The 23,924-nt window shown below is 30.3% G+C and overlaps 2 protein-coding genes across 6 annotated transcripts in view; one reads left to right on the forward strand and one right to left on the reverse strand.

Moving 5' to 3' along the window:
• The window catches only part of LOC111619082 (leukocyte elastase inhibitor C-like), a 46,555-nt gene extending 34,676 nt beyond the window's left edge, over positions 1 to 11,879 (forward strand). For 3 of the 4 annotated variants that reach the window (XR_002755682.1, XR_002755681.1, XR_002755683.1), the window contains one exon: positions 11,337 to 11,879. The gene's annotated coding sequence lies outside the window, so the exon portion shown is untranslated. Of the gene's footprint in view, positions 1 to 2,761; positions 3,298 to 11,336 lie in introns of those variants that run through there. The other variant, XR_002755684.1, reaches the window with a different exon arrangement.
• The window catches only part of LOC111619080 (hepatocyte nuclear factor 6-like), a 77,010-nt gene that overhangs the window by 3,184 nt on the left and 49,902 nt on the right, over positions 1 to 23,924 (reverse strand). Inside the window, exons 2-3 of one of the 2 annotated variants that reach the window (XM_023360733.1) lie at positions 15,066 to 15,138; positions 1,672 to 1,918 (exon numbers count right to left, since the gene is read on the reverse strand). In XM_023360733.1, the coding sequence (XP_023216501.1) occupies positions 1,807 to 1,918; positions 15,066 to 15,138 (185 nt within the window). In that variant the 3' untranslated portion in view covers positions 1,672 to 1,806. Of the gene's footprint in view, positions 1 to 1,039; positions 1,919 to 15,065; positions 15,139 to 23,924 lie in introns of those variants that run through there. The other variant, XM_023360732.1, reaches the window with a different exon arrangement.

Genomic DNA, 23,924 nt, shown 5'->3' on the forward strand with positions numbered 1-23,924 from the left:
TGATTCTAACAGTAAACAAAAGGAAGGAAAGGAAGAAGAAGTAGAAGAATGTGTTAGAAAATAATAAATAAATTATTCTAAACGAAACAAGAAAGATTAATTTCTGTTTCAAAAGAAAATTTCAAAAAGTGAAAGAATTTTAAGAATTCTAATAGTTACTAAAGAAGAAAAATATAGAAACAAAAGATTGAAAGATTATCATTCAAAAAAGAAAGGGGGCAAGAAGAAGATGAAGAAGAAGAAAAGAAAAAGGGGAAAAATAAAAAAAAGCGAAACAGTTAAATATAAAATAAAATTAATAACTTAACCCATAAATCATTGAAACAATAAGATTTGTTTCTTTAATGATAATTAAACGATCTAATTATCCAAACACGGAGATAATAATCTTCCGATAAATTATAAAATGTTAAACGATGAGATAAAAATTAATAATATTAATCTAATAAAGTTTAACACTTTTACAGACGTTAATAATTGTTTTTATTAAGTAGACTTTTTACGAAAGGGAATTATTAGCGAAAAATTAAATAGTTTGTTTATCGTTTTAATTTAATTGTTAGAGAAAATAACCGTGACGCCGACTAATGATTGCTTATGTTAATAAAATTATGTTTCTTTTGCTCGAATTAATTCTTTAGGAAAATTCTGTACACTTTTTTTTTCCTTTTTAGCATGTCGATTACGAATTTCTTACGCTCGTTCGTACGCTCTCTTAGGCAGAAATTGCTATATTTTGCTTTAAAAATTTCTCTTGTATAATTATTTATTGAAATGTCGTTTCCTATTCAATAACACTGATTTTTTTAAAAATAAAATTTATATTTTAAACATGAATTATTGATTAAAACAAGGATTTCATGTATTTAAAGCTAGGTACAATTGTACAGGTATACCCGAAAGAAGTGCGAATGACATAACTAAGTGTTTTCATACCCGTATACCCTGTTCAGAATTTGAATTTAAGAATAAAATAATAATTTCAACTCTTACGTATGAGCTCCTAACAGGCTCATACCAAAAANATTTTTTACCTCACCTATATATCCATATACATATATATATTTATTTATTTAACGCACTTTCGACTTTGAGCTTTGTAGAATATTGTCACGACCCTGATGAGACCACTAAAGGTATAATTCTATGGAGCTTTGCATACAAAATTAACAACATAATTAAAATGATAATATTATATTAAGTTTTACAATTTGTTTTGTCACTTATTGACTATCGGTTATTAATTAGTCACAGTCAAACATCATAACAATGCTGCTTTGCATCCTGCAGTAGGCTAAAATAGCAATCTTGCCAGCCTAATATACAGTATGAGCCAATGGGAAGGTCAGGCTTAGCCTAACTTAGTCCATAATGCAGAGATACATATCTAGGACACTACTGGCTACTGGTGTGCATGAGCTGGTCAAGTAAGTATCCCTTCTACGCCACTGCTTTCTCCGTCTGATTATCTATTAATTTTTTTAATATTTTTTTTTTTAGATCGGTATACATACACGCACACACACATATATATACTGTATATATACCGTATATATATTTATTTATTATTTATATATATATTTATATATAATGCTGGTAAAGATCAAAGGTTATGAGGTTGTAGTGGATGTGCTGGATGGGGTAGTCGAATTACCATTGTTGACAGATTTCGATTTTTCTTCGTCCTGCCATTTGTCTTGGGATCTTCTACGAGCATTCATGAAGAAGTTACCAACTGTGCTTAGCTCTAAACCTAATTGCTGAGATATTGTAATTTGCATTTCTTTAGAAGGTCTCTTTGTCTCTTTAAAAATGGCTTGTAGGGTGCGTCGCTGTAGATCGGTAAAAACAAGACGAGGTTTCTTCGGCGTATTGGGGTTCTTTTGGTGTTGTTGCTGTTCCTCTTTCCGTTTGCAAGCTGTAACAAGAAAAAAAAAAGAACATTTGCTTATTAATTGCTTTCGAAATGGTATCTTACAGGCACTTAGGAGAAAAGATAAAAAATCGATGTCACCTGTTAATAAAAATCATGGATATCGATTAAATATTGATCGTCAGATAGGTTCCACTTAAACTTTTATCTCTTTTCGTGTTTTTTCCGTTTCGTTTTTGCATTATTTTTCTCATTATAATGAAAATAATGTAAAGAAACGTTCTTAAAACTCCACTTCTGATAAATTTAAAAATTAACTTCTACGAGAATACTGAAAATTTGACATAATTTAAGTATGAGTATAATAAAGTTTTAGAAATGGAAGACAGAATCGAAAATTTTAAAACGAATTTGCATCGATAGATGTGAATTAAGTACTCGAGAGAAGAAAAGGTACAGAGCGAGAGGGGTAAGTGAACAGAATGAGAACCTTCGCACCTGACACTCTATCGTGACAAGCAGCAAGGCAGCTGCTTCCACGTCTAGCTATGATGGATTTTCTCAACTAGATGTTTCTCGTGTGCCGTCTAACCATACAGCCAATCATTTTCAGAACTGGAACCATACATGACACAACAAGACTCATTCTATAACAAAATCTCGAATTTCTATCATTCATTTTTGTTTATAACTGATTAAAATATCTTAAATTTCAAAACGTAATCGAATAACGTATTAAAATTGTATTAAATAAAATAGGAAAAAAAAAATGATGTTTTCGCCTTTTCGTAATAGAAATGATTTCGAGCTTCTGCCGTTTGTTTTAAAACAGACTTGTCTATCACTTGTTTTTCTCAGAAAATGATAATTTAATCGAAATTTTTACAGGGAAGAATCAAGCTGGTTTTTAAAGTACGCTTTTGAAGGAAAGAAAAAAAGGCATTTGCTAATAAAATGATTAACATTTTCCAAGAAACGATAACTGTCTTTTTAAGTGATTATAGAATAAAAGAATTTGATGATTTTTATTCTATGAAAAAGCTACTTGAAACGTAACGTTTAATAAGTTAAAGGAAATACAACTGCGTATATTATTATACAGGCAGGTGATATTGTATATATTAATAAAGATATAAATAATTTCCATCGAATTTTAGTCTACTTCTTTTTTTTAAAAGGAACAGAATGAACTTCGTTTTTTTCTTTGACTAAGTTATCCAGCAATTAGTAATTTTTTCCCAAGCATGAAAATGAGATTTATTTCCTTGTAAGCTCGTATGTAACGGTTAACTTGATATAGCTCTTTATACGACTACTCGACTATTCAAATTTTGAGAGAGAGGGGGGGGATAAAAAATTCTTTGCAGATGGAAAAGCATGTTGGTTCCTCATTCTTCGGACAGATGCCCGCTATACAAGCCTTACATGATTTATTTCAACACCGATTCTATTGGCATACCGATGATAGATCTCAGTCGTCCAACGATTTTTTCGCTTTTATTCTTCTCTACATTTCGTTCTAGTAGGGGACATAACCTACAATCCACTAACTCCGACAACAAAAATTTTCTTTTTTTTTCTTCTTTGCAAAACATCTCGCAAATCCAATAACCGAACGACATTCGTCAAAATATAATAATAATTGCAGACTCTAAGATAATTAAAAATGCTCAGGTATACAAAAATTTTGATGTTCGTCTGTGTTTTTATTTTGCACCCACTCTTAATGGTTTACCTCCTTTATTTCCCATTTCGCGTATAGATATTAAAGTAAATGAGTTTAAAAATCCTCCGGCTCCTCCCACACAACACTCCAGATGCATTATTTTCTCTATAATCACTCACACACAGTATATACCTATCATAAATTATCGGATCTCAAAGTTTGTGTAAAGAACATTAATTACTCGTGAAAAGTTTTCGAGCTAATGCAGAAATTATCGGATTCGACGTGTGGTTACCATTAGTTGATGTCTGCAACATTACATATCACCCTCCTTCGACTTTGCATTTTTTTTCTTTCTTTATTTAAAACAAATTTCCTGTATTTATTAATTGAAAATAATCACGCAGTCTTACTTATCTTAAATAAAATTAAACACTATTTTTAGAAAACTTTCTCCCTGATAAAATTTTACAACAAACAATAACAATTTCCATGTCTTTTCTTTATTAATTACAAACTCGATGCTTTAAATCGCTTTGTGTTAACTTAAAACTTTTAAATATATCAAACGATTTTAGTAATTTAAAAGATGAGGGTCACGTATACATGCAATTTACTTTAAATTTGTTTAGAATTACATATAATTTAAACGTAAATCGAGAATTTTTTAAAGGTGACGTATTACCCTTCATTTTTCCTTCTGTTTAATGTCAATCGAGATCTCTCTCTCTCTCTCTCTCTCAGTTGTATTTTTGTTTGTTTAATACATCTGTAAGGCAAGTGAGACTTTTGCGAAGAGTAATACGATAAGAACAATGGTACGGTAATGTCTTGGCATACAGTAAAGCAACATTAAATCAAAGTGTGAAAGATCGACCATTAGTTCAATTAACCTAAATGCATTGCTAATACCAAAAATCGCGAAAGTTTTTATCAGGCGCCAAGTTATCGCAGTTTTCTTTCTCTTTCTAATTCGATATTACACGAAACGTCGTCTTTTCAATAGCGACAACTCATACGTCATTTCCTTCTCTAATACGAATTTATTAACGTTCCAGTCATTGTTAACAATTACAGTCGTTTTCTTATGCCTTTAGAAATACTTTTATTCTAGATCTTCCGCTTTGGATAAGTCGGAAAAACCGTCATTTGAAACGGTTTGTTCTAGCTGTCTGACATTGCCATTCGAGTTAAAAGCAAATCTGAGATTTGAACATTTCCATCCAATCCAATATAATCATTCCGAGAGAAGGAAACAAAAGTCTTAATCAGGAGCAAAGAACGACTTAAGGTGTAACGGTGCCAGAATAGCAATTTGCAAATTGCAATAAAAGGAGTCGGCAAAGAGTCACAGAAAAAAAAAAGGGAGGAGGAAAAAACGAGGAAAGGGGGGAGTAAAAAAGAAAAAAAAAAAAGAACAGATAAAGAGCCGGTTGAATGAATGACAATGACGAATCATCTCCTATTGGTTTCTACACTTGACAATTAACCTTCTTTACTGAAAATGGTGATTTTGATGAAACCAGGTGATACATTTAACAACGCTAAACTGGACAACGTCCGTTTTCTAAGATTATATTCCTGCTTTATTTGTGAGCAGCAAGACAATAGACAAACGGATAACAAAAGACGCAATCTGTGGAATAATGACATTCGCGCTTAGCTGGACGCATTATAATTCTTCAACCGATAGAAACTGTTTGGGTGAAAAAAAAAGGAAACAATAGAAGTCGTTTCGCCGGTCTCACAATGGTTATTAAGCCAAGAAAAACACAACAAACAGAAATAAGTTTACATTAACCATACCAACTTCCATAACGAAGAAGAAATTTTAAACTTTGTTTTCATCATTAAAACAAAAATTCTAGATTTTTTTTTCTCTACCCCGCCATGTTTTTTTTTTCTTTGAGATTTAGAAGTTAACTAATTAGGATACATATCTAACAGTTTTTTGACCGTAAAATACGTTTTAAAATCTAAACAAATTAGCAATTGTTTATATTGAGATGCGACCGTTTTTATATCAGCAAATTTATGAAATCAAAATGATGATGATGATGATGATGATGATTCGGACAATTCTTTTGCCTGAAAAATCCATCTTGTTGGCAACTATACTATTCAGATTATCCACCGAATGGAGCAAGAACATCACGATTCTCAACTGAGAGAGACAAGAGAGCGATAATTACTGCTGTCCAGTTATGACGGACTTGACTACATTAATGAAGTTAATATGTGTATTCTGTCTTGACTCTGGATGGAACGAAATCAAATTACTAATTAGCCAAGTATTCTCATGCGTATGGGAAAATATGATTTTGTCTATTGGCTGGCGGCAATATTATCAAATTACAAAGATTTTGAAACGCCTTGCAACACCTAAACCTATCAAGAACTGCGGCAGACATATTTAGCTCCGCAAGAGTTGATTGCTTCTTGTCAATGAGTGTTTACACCTAGTAAACGTTATCAATACTCATTAACCTTAATTGGGTTATGTATATTAGAAACCGAGCTCTTTAGCCGTGTTTGTAAACTAGATTGGAATTAAAATGCAGATTAAAAAAAACAAAAGAAGAAAAAAAACATGTAGTAAATCCGTGTATAGTTGTAGCTCTTATTTCTTTGTATATTCTTTAAATAGAGTTAACATATTATAAATGAAGTGTTTACAAATATATCAGTGTAGGGCCTATATGTTGTTGTTGCAAAAAAGATATATTCTGGTGTTGATAGGTGGGAATATGTCGTGTTCTATCCTAGTTATGGGGCTTCAATTTTCAATACGTCGTCCGTCAGTTTGTCTGTACGTTGATCCTCGTAGATACGTGAAAATCGAGACCACAAATGGAAAGCGTATGGGTGGAGGCCCCGATTAACTAGAATACACGTGAGTTTTTAAATTAAGAAATGGTTAAAAATTGAAGCAAGGCATAGCGACGACATCACAATAAATAAAGCAACGTTTCCTACAATTTATTTTACAATAATTAAATTAACATTTTATTTAATACATATTTTTCTAGAATTAAATTACTTAAAGTGGTATGTCTAATATAGCATCCTCTGGATGTACAATTTATATTATTTCGGAAACATTAAAGATTTAATAAAGCATGATTTAAAACATATTAAAATATTTACCAAAATTATAGTCGGAATTTTTTTATTTTTATATATTTAAGAATTTCATTACTAACAGTAATAGAGTAATTCTTGTAATAACAATTTCCCAAAAGGAAACTCATAAAATTTATCCTTCTTCTAACATGTAACTTCATTTAATTAAAGGTTTTCTAAACGAAAATGGCTAGTTTCTGTTAGATTTTTCTCCCGTTCTTGTAAGTGCTGGATTTGTTGGATTAGTGAAAATGTGTTTTTCTGTTCCATTTTATAAAACAGGTGGATAAACATGGAAAGCATCGTTTAATTTAAACTGATTGGTCAGCATTGACCGCGTGTCCGGTAAAGGACGACCATCTGTCATCGATGACGTTGAGCAAGGATTGAAAGAAATGCTAACTGGACAGCAACGGTCGATGTTTAACTCGAGCGGAAAATCTGAAACGAGACGAAAAGAACTAAAACGAAAAAGAAAAAAAAAAAAAGATTCTCACTTTGAAGACGAAAGAAAAAAGGAGCGAAAGAAAAGAAAAAGAAAAAAAGAATAAAACGATTGAGAGCTGCAAATTAATGAATCTTCTTTAATCTGAAACGCTCTATTTAGTGAAGATGGGAGTTTTTTCCTGTTCTATCTTGGCTATTGTCTGTAATTAGAAAGTACATGATCGAGAAACAGGAGGATTCTGCTAGTGACACGACTGTGGTAGTGATTAACTGATAACATTGTCACAATTATGTAAATGACACAGATAATGTTACCTGCTGACGCCTTAAATGTGTGTACAACTTTTGTAGAAACTTAGTTGTCCTCTTTCTAATCACCCGTGTGACATCAGCAACTTATTTAACCACTGGGATCCGCCTATTTTGTTAGAAATATCGAATTTACTAGGCCAGTATGAGTGCCAAACTTTCTATGCTAGTCTCATTAGGTGAGTCCTTTAATTTGGTTTAAATGGCTTTTAGTTTTTTGAAGGTGTCTTCTATCCGAATGAAAGAAAAAAAAACTACAATTAAATGCTCTCGAAGTCTGGATGTAATAAAAATGGTTTAAGATCTTCGAATCTGACTGCTGAAGAAAAAAAGTTGCAGAAGAACAAAATTAGAATGTAATAAAGAACTTTTAAGAAGTAGTTATGGAGACGGAACTTTCATCTTCAGTCATTCTAATGATTGTTTTAGAGACTCAAAAAATGTTCTCATACTATATAATACTTATATATTACTTCAATAAGATGCAAAAAGAATATGATATATTTTTAGACCTGGCCTGAATTTATTATAATTTAATAGAGATTTTTACTTTTGAGAAGTTAAAACTTCTTGAAAGAGAAACATCAAGCAAGACCATCGACAGAAATCACTAAACCATTTTGCTCCGATAATAAAAGAGAAAAAGAAGAAAAATATTTCGAACAATAACTTAATTCATAGTCAGAGAGATTTAAAATCCTTTTTTTAAGAAAGTTTTTTTTTCTATTAAAGACAGCCTATTTACAGTTTTGCACACCAATAGAACTATTTTACCATATATAATTAGTTTCTTGCTCGATGGATCGAGTTTAGCCAAATATTTTTAGGAAATCCTCATCCGGAGTAAACGTATCATGACCGAATAAGGAAATTTTTTCTTTATATATATATATATATTAGAGAACAAATCATGTTACTAAGCTATAACAATTAAAAAATAAAAGAGAAAAGTTAAAAGAAAATATTCAGAAATGATTGATTATATGTCTTAAGAATAAAGTCCACTGTCTGCAGAACATACACGACTAAAGGACTTTAAGAAGCACTAGTCGTTGACAGTGTACTTGTCACAGATAATGGTGTGTGTGTCAAGATAGTTTTCGACTCGAAGAGAATCATTTTGCGTAGGAGAGAGATGTAAAAAATCCTAGTAGTGACGTCAGTATGCATCCAGGCGTTACCAAGTCATCTGCTGTAAGTATTGACATGTCGAAATTTTGTCATGCGAGAAGACAAAATCTCTTGACTGATGGAACTGCTTTTACTTTACAGGATAGATATGGTAGACAGAAAACCTGTCGTCTTTTCAATTCTCCAAGTATTCTCTTTGCTATTGGAAAATTTCCACTTTTTATCTATTAGTACTCAAGGTCGACCTTAGAAAAAAAAAAACTCTTTAGTAAATGCTACTTAGTTTTCTATACGTTTATAAGAGTTATTTTAAAATTTTGATCTAACTGATACCCGTATCCCAATGGTAGAAATGTTTTCGAAATATCTTTCCCCCCTCCTTCAACCGGTATCGTAGTTTTGACAAGCTTGATATCACTTGGGGATTCCTTTCTATCGGTTTTCTTCCGTAGCGAATTGCATTCTCTTCTCTTGTACTCTATCAAATCTAGTTTCGGGAAGCCACGGTTTTACAAGGGGAAAAAAAACACTCCGTAAACGAGGAATAAAGGATCGTTATCGCTATCAATAGCTGATGTTTGATGCTGTGTTCGATGCTAAAATCTTTGTTATTGTTAGTGGATTGTCTTTGACACTAAACGATAATACTGTGTGGTCAATGCCGGTTACCTTAGTAACCTATTTATTGTATTAAATAATAGCGTAATCTAGTTTATTGTATAAGAGAACATGTCTGCTTAGTTACTTGTTTAGTATACTCGATATTAGCATATTTCTCTTACTATATATTGATAATTAAAGGTAACTTCAATAACGCTGCATTAACGGTACACACGACGACATATAATGACAGATGACAGTATAGATTGCTAAATCTGTATCGTCCCGAAAAAATAGTCTTCCGTCATTTACTGTAAGGTTCTTCTTATATTAATATTATCCTAATGATATAAATAGATGAGGAAGCTACGTAAAGAAACTAAAATTAGTAATATAATAAGACTATTAGTGATGATATTTCACTTCTATTCTTCTTTACCGGTTATTAATTATGTCAATTATAATAAACAGTTTAAAATGTCGATAAATTGTATAAAATATTTAACATTATAAATACATTAATTAATACAGATAATACTACTTGTTACCTATTTACTAAGCTAAACACTAGACAACTAAATGATAGAAACATCACAATTGTTTCGTTCTTAAATACCACAAAAAAAAAACAATATTTTTTTATAAATATTAAGTATTGTTTTTAATATAACTGACATCACTCTCGCGTGTCTACTTTATCTTATTATTACACGACAGGATATAATAATAAAGTCCCGAAACCGAAAAGAAATACTTTTAATCAAACACTTAGCTCTCCAGATGTTCGCCTTGCAGATCTAGCACAGTAGGATGCGTGTTTTGAATTGAGTTACAGTGAAAGAATGTTTCATTGAAGAACCTACGTGAATCACACATTATGTCTGAACTATTGATGACAAAGTCACAATGCTTCTTCACGAAGAACGAAAGAATTCAAAACACATCCCACTGTGATACGATCTGCAAGACGAACATCTGGACCACTTATTAGTGACTAGTTAAGGAGTGTTAGAATCGTTTTGTCAAGCGTAAAGATTTTGTAATAAATTTGATCATACAAATTGAATACAGGAATTATTTTAAAGTAATCACGAAATTCAGAATAATACATAAAGACAAGAATTGAAAGAAATAAAAAAAAAAAATGTTAAGATACTTGTCATCGTTTACGCTTCAGATGTAAAACTGTTGATATCGAATTATCGAAAAAGCCGAACTAATATAGATAAAAGCAAAGAATCAAGGATTCTACTTCAAGAAATAATTTTCTATAATTTGTAACGATTTTCGATCGATGGTTTTTCAGACACATGCTTTATCTTTTAAAAAGATTGTGAGGAATTTAGAACTTTCGACAATATCTTAGAAGTATTATTCATTGATGTGTGCTATTTAGGTAAGGAATATATACGGACATGTTTATAATTTAATATACAGTACACGCTCTTCTAGTGATTATTCTTCACTAATCACAAGAAGAGCGTGTTCAGCATATCCCTTTTTGCGTGAATCCCGTTTAAGATTCTAAAGTTTTCTTTAAAATTTTGCTTTTGTACTTCTCTTAGTTCTTAAGTTTGTATACTCAAGAATTTCTTCTGTTAATTAAACTCTTGTTTTCATTACTATACCGTGATAAGGAGAGGATTTATTCTATTTAGTCTAATTAAAAGCTTGTTTTCGTGCTAAACACTTAAGTAGAGAATTTATTTTATTTAGGATAATTAAACTGCTGTTTTTCTTATGCTATCTTAAGGAAAGGCTAAACGACTATTCAGAAATAACACACTAGAATCGATTTATAGATCTATAAATGTAGGCCTACCTTTCCTCATTTAACCATTTGCTAATTGAAAGCGCTAGGAAATAATGGGGTTAAGAAGCATCTTAACCCCGTTATTTCTTTAATACCTGGTTCTAAGTTATAACGTGAATATTATATAAAATTTAAAATTATAGAAAACCAGGAAACTACACGTAAAAAACAAACCGTCACTTCAATTCGTACGGCGATTTTAAACGTGATAGTATCTAATTATAACCAGTAACTTACTGCTAATTTATTGCAGCAACTTAATTAAGATCATCTATAGTGTTAATTAAGAATCACCTCGAATTAAATGTTAAGCAAACAACAATTAATATAAGTTTCTTAAATTTTTTTTTTTTAATCATCATGTTTCATTTCAGGCTACTAAGAATTGCAAGTAATAAGTTACTTTAGCACGAAACAAAAGCAAGTCATCCACAAAGCAAAGCCTAATGATATATAATCATAGATAAAGACTGAAGAGTGTTATCGTGCACATCGTTTAAAAGAATGATAACAGCAATCAAGAAGACATCATAACAAGAATCGTATTAACACGGGGTAAAGAATAGAAATGCTTTTGATACTGAGCAATCATCAAGTGAGTACCATTGAATTATGAGATTTACGATGATAGACAATTATTATATAAGATCCTTTTAAAAATTATTATGTAACCTTCAAAAAATGATGCTTTTCATAAACTTCTTTAGAAATTATTGTCAGGTTTTTGAATAGGAGTAAAATTAGTTTTCTAAAAAAGACAACGCATCATTTTTTTAAGACGTCACATAATAAATTTTGAAGAAATTACACAACAATATTCTAAGAATATATACTCTCAGCTTTACACAATAACTCCTGAAGAAATTATAGGATTTATCCACCGAATAAGATACATAATATATGTTTTTTTCAGAGAAATAAACACCTAAATTACGTAATAATTGTTGAAAAATTTACACAACAATATACGAAAATGATTATATAATAAAATAAACTTCATCAATTATTATTATTATTATACAACATATTTTTACGTAAACTCTGAAAACGTTTGTTATTGAAAGCTTTACAATGATTATTCTTTAAAAAAAATAATAATAATAAATAAGATAATTGACAAGTTAATTTGTTTCTAAGAGAATTAAATGGAAAATTAATAATATATAATCTTCATTCGTCGATAATTTTATTTATATTAAATTTATCTTCGCTTTTATATGGTCAAAAAATAGATTTTCTTTTTAATTTTAAAGCGTACGTTATTTAATTTTCTTCTAGTTTAAACCGTAATTTTTTACTGCACGTAAAAGTTGTACAGATGCAAAAAATGAAGGGAAAAAATTTAAAATTTTCGATAACAGATAAAAAAAATTAATAATAATAATAATATAATAAAATAAAATTTTATTCGTCTTGTAACTTTCGTTCAATAAATTTTTCTATACGAGTTATAATTTTTGTTCAGAAAGTTTATTGTTTAAAATATTTTATGCATTTTTTTTTTTTTTTACAATTATTTTCTTAAGAAACAAATTAATTATTATCCACACTCCACGTAAAAAATATAATTTATTTATTTATTAAACGCAATTATTTTTATACATATCGGATTTCTCCTCCCTCCCCCCTCTCTCTCTTCCTCTCTTTTAACGTTCTTGTATAGAAAATTTATAACGATTAACAATTTATATTAAAATAAGTTTAAAAATATTGATAATAGTTAGCGTTTCAACCACAAGATGGCAGCACATAATTGTTAACAATTTTTGAGACGATTTATTTTTGATACGTCCGAGTGAAATATCGATCCGATAAATGCTAGAACTCATTTCAAAACTTTAGGGTTTCGTCTCGACGTTTAAATCTTAATTGATAAAGAATTAAAATTTCACATTTTCTCTCTCTCTCTCTGTATGACACTCGAGTAGGATATTTTAAACTTTGTATCACACATATCTTTGAATAATCTTAATAGGAATATGTTAGTGTGCAGTAGTCAATATCGACTGAGTCATTTGTACATCTTTGCATTCATCAAGATATGTTCGCCTCATTACCTAAATGCCGCATTTATTTTATCTACTTATTTGTTGCACACAAAAGCCGCCTTCCCCGATTGATCTGTCTCTCACGTGAGATATATCAAGATACTGATTATTAATAATCTTTCAAAATAAACTTTAATTATATCTGCTTAGTATCATTCGTGGCTCTATTTTAACAATTTCACCCTTAAAAAAAATAATCTAATTTGCTATGTTTTTATGTATGATTTGGCATTGTAAACATTTAAATAGGATTAAGAGATGTAATTTGATTAATGCAGTATGAAAACATATTTTTCTGATAAGTGGTGATGACTAGTTTAATTCTAAAAATATACATAAATATATATCTGTTTACGTTAAGAGATCAGGGAGTTTATTTAATCGAAATCTTGACTTTAAAATAGGATTTTGAGGTGTTTTGTTAACGTTAAACTGTATATAAAACGTTCTGTTTAAGAAAGTTTTGAGCTCTTTTTTTTTCATAAAATATTTGCTCTAATTCTTTAATAATTATAGAATATTAATTAATTAAATTACAATTTAAGAAAAATGTGTAATGTCTAATGGATAAACTGGAGTCATTATAGAGTAAACTGGATATAAAAAAGTTACACGACGTGTGAAATAAGAAATGCGACGTTATACAAGTCACAGACACGAAAATTAAATATAAAATGAGACAATAATTAAAATGTAGAGTTATATATTTTTTTCTTTTCCTTTAAGAAAGATATTCAAGTGTAGCAAACTACTTTCATACATCACTTCATTTCACATCCGCTATTAAAGGAAATTTTTATTACGAATAGATCTATTAAGGAGGAAACTATATACGATTTTCAATGAAGGAAAAATAGAATAGGGGGTTAAAACTAGAAGAAAAAGTCGGTCCTTTTCTGCTATCGTTCAGCTTAACCTGTGAAATATTCCTTCACTATCAACGAAGTAAATCTCAAAGCAATTCCAGATGATTAACGAGCTGTCGAGTACCCACGGGCTGCTACAGTAGGCGATAACTTCTTTAGTTCTTAGTACGTAAGATTATAGAAGAAAGAATCAAAAAAATAAGTGTTCAAAGAGCAGTGTTAATGAGAGAGTTGCATGACGGACACGAGTGTCAGACCGATGCTCTGCATCTGTTTGAGTTGACTCAAGCAGCAGAGATAGCAGATTAAAAATGTTTCTACCCACTTATACAATCATCTAAGCTGATAGAAAAATATTCTATTTTAATATCTAAAAAATGTTTCCATGAAAAAGTACAGCGTAATAGAATAACATCGGATGAAGTCTTTTTTTATTAAAGAATAGCTCGAGGAAATTAGAATCATTAAGAAAAATCGTTTATATTCATTCACGTTCTTATTCATAACTAATAAATAATAAACATTAAAATTATTTTTATGTAATTCTGAATCATCTTTCTTGTCAATAGTGATTATAATTACGTTAATTTGAATGCCAACTTAAGAATACCTCTTAACAATATAAAACCACCCACGCCATTAAAATATACTTCTATTTTTTAAATATACAATAGGACAGAAAATCATAAAACTTAATAATAGAATAGCGTGTGCAAATACTAACCATTCTATTAAGGGCCGGATATCAAAGTATAACCTACTTTAAAGTATTGTTAATTAAGCTTAATGTTCTCATTAATTTCCAAATTAATAAAGGTCGTTATTAATTCCACTTAAAAAAAAAAACCTTTCCCAGATCTAAAAATCAACAAATTTATATATTTTTAAATGCAATTTATGAATACGATTCAATTATAGAAGAGATAATACCGTTTTTCATTAGTTATAAAGCGATTAAAATTCATTATTTATAAATCTCTTCACGTAAAAAAAGCTTATTGTTATTTTCTCTACGACAGTGATTTTAATCTAGAAATTTACAGTTAATTTTAGCAATTTAACCTTCAATTAATTGGCTAATTAACTGTTTAGAAAGCTAAAAATACTATCATTAATTTAATTTATGAGAACCTCTCTTTTCACTAACCACCAAAAACATTTATAAAAGAGGGATTGTTTCTAAACTCACTGGCTTAAGATCCCTCTTCTCTGGTGGATTCGTCCTATGCCTGCTCTCTGGTTTACATTGCGCATCTGATACTCTGCAATGAAACAAGAGAGCAAGTTTCAGTTGCGCACCAATAACAGACATATAGAATAAAGAATTATGTATAATATATAACTATCATAATTCAAATTCATTCACCTAACTAACGCATTATAATTGTAAAAAAAAAACAATGATATAAAAGTATAGCGATTACGTTTATAAACTGATTCATACAGAATTAAACAATCTTCATATAAATAACATACGTAAAATGAAAGTAGGTAAATAGAAATATTTTAAAATTTTCAATTAAAATTTAAATTTCATAGTTTCCTTCGCTGTTTAGACAAATTTTGATTTAGTCACTTAGTTTTATCCTTCGTTTCCGATTTAGTATCGTTCCTAACATTCCACCAGACTATTTCCGGTTATATGTCTCTCTCTCCACACATATTGCCTCAGGTTTATATTATTTTCAGAATGTGCAATTTAAAAGAATGTTTCCAATTCGATATTCCATAATTAAATTGCTTTAAAATACCTTTAAAAGTATATTTCTGTAATAGTGTAATTCGTACAGTTTAGAGTCGTTTTCAATCCTGTTCTCTCTCTTTCTATATATATATATATATATATATAGACCTTTTTTTTATGTTTTCACTCCACTTTAAATTCACAATTTGTCTTTTCTTCTCAAAAATTCTTTTGTGCATTCTTTCCAGTCGGATTATACTTCTAATATCGTTTTGTCAATAAAGGTAAGTATCGCTTAGAAGTGCTTAAATCCAGAGGAGAAGAGGGGGGAAAAACGTTCGACCTAGTTTCTTGCCTTCTTCCAGATTCTATCTGTGGTAAACGTTCTGGTCTGTAAAGCAATATCATTTTGTAACACTCTTTTTTTTCCCTTCTCACTGTATTCAATTGATTTTCATAAAATGTACCAAGAAATCAAACAAACGCAAATTTTTCAATCATTCCTTAATTGTGCGTTTTATTAAACGGTCAATAAATCTCAAAATCCATACAAAATTTCTCGTATATAACGAATAATTCTGTAGTTTAATCATTTCACGGGATAACCGAACATTAAACAAATTAGTCGTTTAGATGTCAATCAAGTTCTAGTAAACGTCATCCACTTTCATCTTTTTTTTTCAATTATGATAAGTTACATTATGAATAATTAAACCTCCGTCAAGACGAAGAATTAGCAGTGTATTAAAGGGAGGATGATCATTTTCAATGATAATGAACCCTGCAGCAATCAGGACATTAAAGAGCACCGTCAGCATTCGTGTTAAAGATGCGAATATCACTAACATCTAATGATACCCAGCCCTTACAACAAAGAGAAATCACTGGACATGACAGGACAGCTAACCAATGATCTTTTGCGACCAAGCGAGAAGGACCCAGGTGATGCCCCTGTCTATCAATCTCAGCCTCGATTCACTTTGCCCTCTTCTGTCGCAGCATGTCCTCTGATCGCTGTTTAATTGCTACAACCTCAACTATCCAGCTGCTACTTCAGCCGGACACTACTAATGTCCATAATAAAATAAACGTGATGCGTACAAAGTATAACTATAAATAAACACTTTTCTTTCCACCGAAGGAGGAAAAAAAAAAAAAGATGGCGAATGAGTTAAATGACTTTTATGAAAGTAGAATCATTCAATGAAGGAGTCGGTAACATTTTCGTGTTCCGTTCAAGCATGACGAACACAGCTGACGTTGGATTAATTGTCACAATGTTGGGTGTCTGAGAAAAAAATAAAAAATGAATGCGATGAGAAGTTAATTAATAACGTTGTTCACCCAAACTATCGGGAAAATTTTCTGGTTGATACACTTAAAAATATTCCACTTTTTTTATTTTTTATTTTTTAACCGATTGATCTCTCTCTCTAGTCAGATTCTAAACTGTTAACAAAATAATTAATCCGATTTAAGTGGCGAAGAAGTTTATTAATATCTCGATAACTAAAGAATGTATATTATCGAAGACTGGTCGAATTTTATTTTATTTTATTTTTTTCTTTTTTAAGAAGGGATAACTTTGGATATATTATATATAGATATAGTAGAATCATCATCTTTTATTCATGCTTTCTTCATCAAAAACGGTGCTACCTGTTCTGTTCCTTTGGAAAATAATCACCGAATTTTAATACTTTGCATTTCCGATAGAGAGAGAGAGAAAAAAATAAAATAAAACCGTTTAAAGTTTTGAAAAATGAAGAACAAAACTAGGACGACTCAAACAGATTATGAATTGAAAGAGAATTAGCTCAATAGAATAAAATGCTATCCGAAAGAGGGAGAGAGGATAACTTAATTCGCTTTTACATGTGCCCAAGCTTTTTCCATCTAATATTCATGCGTCCAAATATTATTCCACTGATTACAATCGTCCCCATGAATATTTGACGACTATTGACTCAAGTAGTACGATAATGGAAAAGACAGTTTGTAGCGTCTTCAAATTGCGACTGTTATAAATGATTTTTGTTCTGCTGTCAGGACCTAGAACGCATATAGTGGTTGGACGATTTAAAACGTTTTCTAAAAGAGTTTTCGATGACGTCATTTTCCGACTTTCAACCGCAATCGTTCGGGTTTAGATTACGAAGAAAGATTGCTTGGGTAATACAGATCAGAAACTATCAATATAAGTTTTAACTTCTCATGAATGACATTTATCTTGAGTGCAATTTCCATTTTGACTTTTCCTTTTTTCGAATAAAAACAAACAAGGATGGGGAAAATAAAACTACTTTTCGATTTATCGCATAAAGAAAGATCTTCCTTTTCAGATTTACGCACTTAATTAATTTATTCAGCTGGTTTCAAGTGATTTCTTTCCTTTTATTCTATAATCTAATCGAACCTAATTAGAAGGAGATTTTCCAGACAGTCAGGTAATGCGTTCTAAATAAATAGGCTAGGGGGATTTTTAACTTATAACTAGCGAATTTACTTGTTTATCTTTTTTTATTCCTTAGGTTAAATTGTGATTAATTATTTTCCTCCATATTTTTTACACTTTTATCACCGAAAATAAAACCAAAAAAAAAAAAGAAAACAATTTCTAAGAAATTAAATCAATGCGCTTAACTTTAATGTTTCTTTCCGGTCCGACTGATTATACGCTCGTTCCTTAGGCATACAGAAACAGTTCCAGTTGATAAACATTATTTAAATTCGACAGAATGTGCGGAAACATTGCTTCTAAATCAGACTACAAACTGTTAATTTTCCATACTTCGCAATTTTCTCTGTAATGTATTCATTTCTATTATACCTCGTATATTAAAAGGACAATTATAATTTATTCCGACTAATAGAAAACTGATAAAAATATCTCTGAATTTTTAATAATAAGAAGAAGAAAATTAACGAAAAAAAAAACGAAAACTGTCAAGAACTTTCATTGATAGAAAACTAAAAAACAACATTACAAGTTGACCCCCCTACAACACTGTTGATTATTCCGTTTTATATGAATTCCATATTGTACGAGTCACTTAGATTTTACAAATACGTGAGCCGTTCACAGCCCGGCACACGTATTTGTAAAAATCTAAGTGACTCGTACAACATGGAATTCATATAATACGGAATAATCAACAGNCAATAGACCTGTAAATGTGACACATGGTGACACAACACTACATTCAATAACACAAGAAGAGCACCAAAAATAATATTAAAAGAAAAATAAAAAAAATAAAAATAAAATAAAATAAAAAAAAAAAATTGAAAATTTCTCGTCAGGCCACTTCAACAGACGGTCATACATCAATCAGTCCAGTTGTTGGCAAAAGTTTCTATTAAACTGTCCGACACACACACCACAACAGACACATAGGCTGATGTTTTCAATAAGCACACATCTATTGGAAGCCGGTAGCTATGATTTGTCTCTGACATAAAGTAATTCCTATTCTGAATTTTTTTTTTTGTGACTATATCAGTTTAAACCAAATTCTCCTCTTCCCCCTCCTCCTCTCTTCCCTCTTTTTTTTTTTCTTTTTATTTTAATTCTCCAGTCGTTAAATTTACAAGATAATTGAGAGATACTAGAAAGAAAATAAATAATTCGACTGTTGAGATTCCCACACGTGATATTCGGCACAAAAATGCTCTTGCTTGGATTTCTTTCTGATACTACAAGCTATCCCTTTTACTACGCATTACGACTGAGCTGCTTCGTGTGAACGGTCACACGTGCTACCTAAAACTTCTCCCAGGTCACGTGAGGCGAGAGGACGTACTCGATCCATTTTATTTTCGCCATTTTATCCACCGATTCCATTCGTATTAACGAATGCGACTAATTGTTTAGGAGGGGGAGGGAAGGGCGAAAATTAACGCCTATAACTCGAACTCCCCCTCCCCCTCCCTGCACACTACTTTTTTTATTTTTTCGAAATTATATTTGCGTGATAGACGCATTTCGCGTGACTTTAACACCGAGATTTATGGAACTACCTTATTGATTTGTTATTTTCAATATGTGTAGTGTGTATATATTCTTACGATTTATCTTGTATTTTTCCCCCCTTCTCTCTCTCTCTCTCTCTCTCTTTCTCTCTTCTTTTTACCGTTCTCAGATGGATAAATATATTTTTAATAACGTTGTGTAATGGTAAAGACTTTCGTGACGTCTCTATACATTCAAGAAAATTGGATTCTTTAAATATTCTAACTAATGCAGTTTTTATAACTGGAAGGAAGAATTTCGCTTCTAAACTGTACTACATTACAGCAGACCAATTTCCTCATTGGTTATTTCCAACATATAGACTACGTATAATATACGAATTTTCATCTCCCTCCTTTACTTTTTTTAAAATATAAATTTACTGTTAGGTAATTAGGTAAAAAATAAATGACTTTCTTGCTGTAATTTGCTTTTTTTTGTTAATTCATTTTCAATACCAGTTCAATACGTGGCTCAAAAAGTCATTGTTCTGCTGCGCGTTATACGCGGTACAATGGAAAAAAAAATATGCTTAACTACGCTGTAATTGATAATATAGATGTATTATTATAGCACGTAAAATATGGTAAAGTGACTATCTTTTAGTAATAGGTAAAGTTAAACTGATTAATTATAGAACAGATAAGAGCATGACGTTAATTTATATAACAGAACCCATAAAGACTTGAGAAAAAGTGGCTTTATGTTAAAAAAAGCAATGTATAATTTCATTTCAGAATCATACAGGATCTAGTTTAAAAGAAACACGTGCATTTCCCACAGATTTTAAGAATTTAGAGTAAAACGATACAACATAAATAAAAGTGTGCATAGAATTTGGAGAGGATTCACTTTGGTCACTTGTATCTGGTGAAGCCTGCAAATCACGGTTGTGAAGCACGGTTGCTATGCTGTTCCAGACATTTTTCCAGACGAGCAGAAGGCATATCAACCTAATTAGATTACGTAACACTAATTGCGTTACATCGCCGGAAGTCAACAAACCCTCCGTTTCTAATCAACTTACTACCTGTGAACAAATATAGGTTTCACTTCAATAGTCGCTAGACCCTCTCTCAGTTTGTGGCTGAGTTCTCTGGGAGTTGGAAGTGGGGCACATGCTATGTACACAGACATGCCTTGCAGCTTTTAAGCCTCTACTAGCCAGATTAGGGTGTTACAGGATTTTCTCTCTCGAGATCGAGTGCTTTTGATAACAATGCCGTTTCGACAACCCACTCTATTTAGGATCGTTCCTACATTTAAAAAATAATAGTTAATTTTATTAAGAAAATGTAGTATAGAGAAAATTCTATAGTATTTTCTTTTGCCTTCAAAGTGAAGGTATTATATTTTAGATAGTTTTGAAAAGTATAAGATGTTAGGATTAGCATCGTGCCCTTTGACAGTTTAAAGGAGCAAGAACATCCCTCGACATTTAAAGGTGTAAGATTGTCATCCTCATCTTGACAGTTAGCAAAGCGTATCTTCGCTTTCTGACGTTGTAAAATGAAAGATTATTGTCTCTTCTTACAGTTTTAAAACTGAATTTAAACATTATAATCGTCGTAATAACTCAATATATATTTAAATATTATAAAAACAAAACTCATTCCTACACGGTCAACGACAATCATCGTCTCTTTTAACTTCTAAATATGGGTAGGAGAAGATAATCTAATTTGTTAAATCGATTCTTAAGCTTAAAAATCAAATAGAAAATTAATCTTACCATTAAAAATTTTCCACGATAAATGAGCGAGCGGCACAAACCAGTTTTCAGAGATTAATTTTCAACTTTAACATATTTCAATGGGTAATTTGCGTATATTTTATCTCAGTAAACTTTTCCATAAATTGTGACATTAACAATATCAATTTAGGCAAACACGTCGGTGACATTAAAAGGCTATTTTCTTAAACTGCAATTTAGTTAACTCCAGAGTTTTCCATAAATAGAATTTTAACAATGTTAAAATGCAGCTGTACTTCTGGAAGATCTATTATTAAATGATCTGCAGTTCAGTATCATAATTTACATTATTTTATTTATTTTTCTTTCATATATATATATATACTTTACTTACTCTTCAAATCTATTTAATAACCTCTTTCTACTGTATCAATTCAAATTTGATGTTTCAGAATGCATTTGTTCTTAATGTCTTCACTTGAAATATCTTTCAACTTATTTAAATTTGTCAGATTTGTTGAAAATGGAGATTTTTCCAAAAAGATTCACTAATAGGATATTTATTGTTGACAAACCGTTTCTCACTCATTTATGATCTTGTCCATGTTTCGCTTTTCTACTTAACTTACTTCATTTTTCTCTCTTGTTTATTTCCATCCCTTTCTAGTTAGTCACATATTTATATTATATTCCACTTCAATATCACGTTTTACTTGTGTTTATATAGTTTACTAATATATACATTATTATTAAATGAAGCTATATATATTTTATCATCTCAACANAAATTTATATTTTAAACATGAATTATTGATTAAAACAAGGATTTCATGTATTTAAAGCTAGGTACAATTGTACAGGTATACCCGAAAGAAGTGCGAATGACATAACTAAGTGTTTTCATACCCGTATACCCTGTTCAGAATTTGAATTTATACTAAGTTTGAATTTAGTTAAATTATAAGAATAAAATTGGCGTTAAATGGCAAACCTTTGTCAAGAGATTAGGAAGAAAAATATGAAAATAAAATTGGAATTTTTCATTTTTTTTTCTTTTTTACACTAGACATAATAAATATATAGGATTACATTTTATATCAGTTTAGAAGGTTTTATATAAAATATACATTGTATTACTTCGAATTTAAAGGATTTTTCGAGGAAAATTAGATGCTAATTAAAAGTAAATACAGTTTAAAACAGTAAAAACGTTAGATTAAACAATAATAAGAGTGATTAAAGTCAGAAATAGTTTATATGACACGTTAACAATGCATTTAAGATAGTGTAAAATTAAGAGAAAATGTAAAATAAACACGAAAATTTACGTTATATCGAGACTTTTAAACGACGATAAAACACCAGGTTTTTAACTGCTATATTCGAACCCAATTTAAACTGCATAATATATGAATTTAATCATTCTACATCCCTTTAATGCGATCCTAGACCCCATTGAAATTCAAAGAGTCAAACCCACCCGTAATGGGTTTAAATATCTCCAGTCTTATAACCTATAATGTAATAGTAACTGGCAATAATTAATTATAATTTCTGAAACAAGAGAAAGAAATATATTTTATTTGAATTAGGTTTCATTTCCTTCACCAATTAATCTTTGTGCTTTACATCTTCAACTTTTATTACATCATTATCGAGGAATAGCCCGTTTACGTAGATCCATAAGTCAACCAATAGCTTTAGAGACTTTGGGTTCTACTTACAAACAAGGAACAATATTATGTGGTAAGTTTTTGTACTTTCTAAAAAAATACTATATTTTTAATAAATAAATATATTTGTATTCTAAATAATGTAACAAAATTTAGCACAACTTTTAATTGTCCAAAATTTTCCTTATTTGTATTTTATAATTTGTTTTTTGCTAATGAATTTAGCTAATTCTGTTTATAAATGAATGAAAAAATTACCTCTTTGATCAGTGCCGTAACTAGCCATTCCTGTGCCCTGTGCAAGAATTTGCATTTAGGCCCCTTAATTAATTAGGTTTGGGAAAATAATAAAACAAATACATGCATTTTGGGCCCCCTTCCAAGTGGGCCCTGTGCGGGTGCACCTGTTGCACCTGCCTAGTTATTGCACTGTCTTTGATACTTTTAAAATTTGATAAAAATTATCAAGCCAAAAGTATGGAGTTGACAGAAATCATGAAGACCTGATATTCTAAAAGTATTTAGTTTACTATGTCTTGTCATTGGACACGATTTTCTTTAAGTTTAGATTAGTTTAGTGATAAAAATATGATAGTTTTTTCAAGAAAATATATTAGTTTGATACATAATTCCATTCTAATAAGATAAATTTTAATTTCAAAAACTATTGTAGAAAACAGAATGTATAAATTATATAATTTAAATGATATCATTTAAAATATGAATCTTGCCTTTTTTCTTATTCCTTTGAAAGAGTGGAAAAAATTATATGGTGTAGAGCATATTGACTGTTAAGTGTAATACACAGGCAGATTTACATAGGAACTAATAGGGCTTAAGCTCTGGGCCCCCAAGTGTGAAGTGCTGACAAAAATTGAATTATTATCATAAATTTTTAATACTTTTTCATTAACAATGAGCATTTATCGTATAGTAAAAAATAGTTAATATTAATAATAATATAATAATGATAATTTATAGTATTA

The sequence above is a fragment of the Centruroides sculpturatus genome, unplaced genomic scaffold (assembly GCF_000671375.1).
Source record: "Centruroides sculpturatus isolate CEXI.00-Female unplaced genomic scaffold, Cexi_2.0 scaffold170, whole genome shotgun sequence".
NCBI lineage: Eukaryota > Metazoa > Arthropoda > Arachnida > Scorpiones > Buthidae > Centruroides > Centruroides sculpturatus.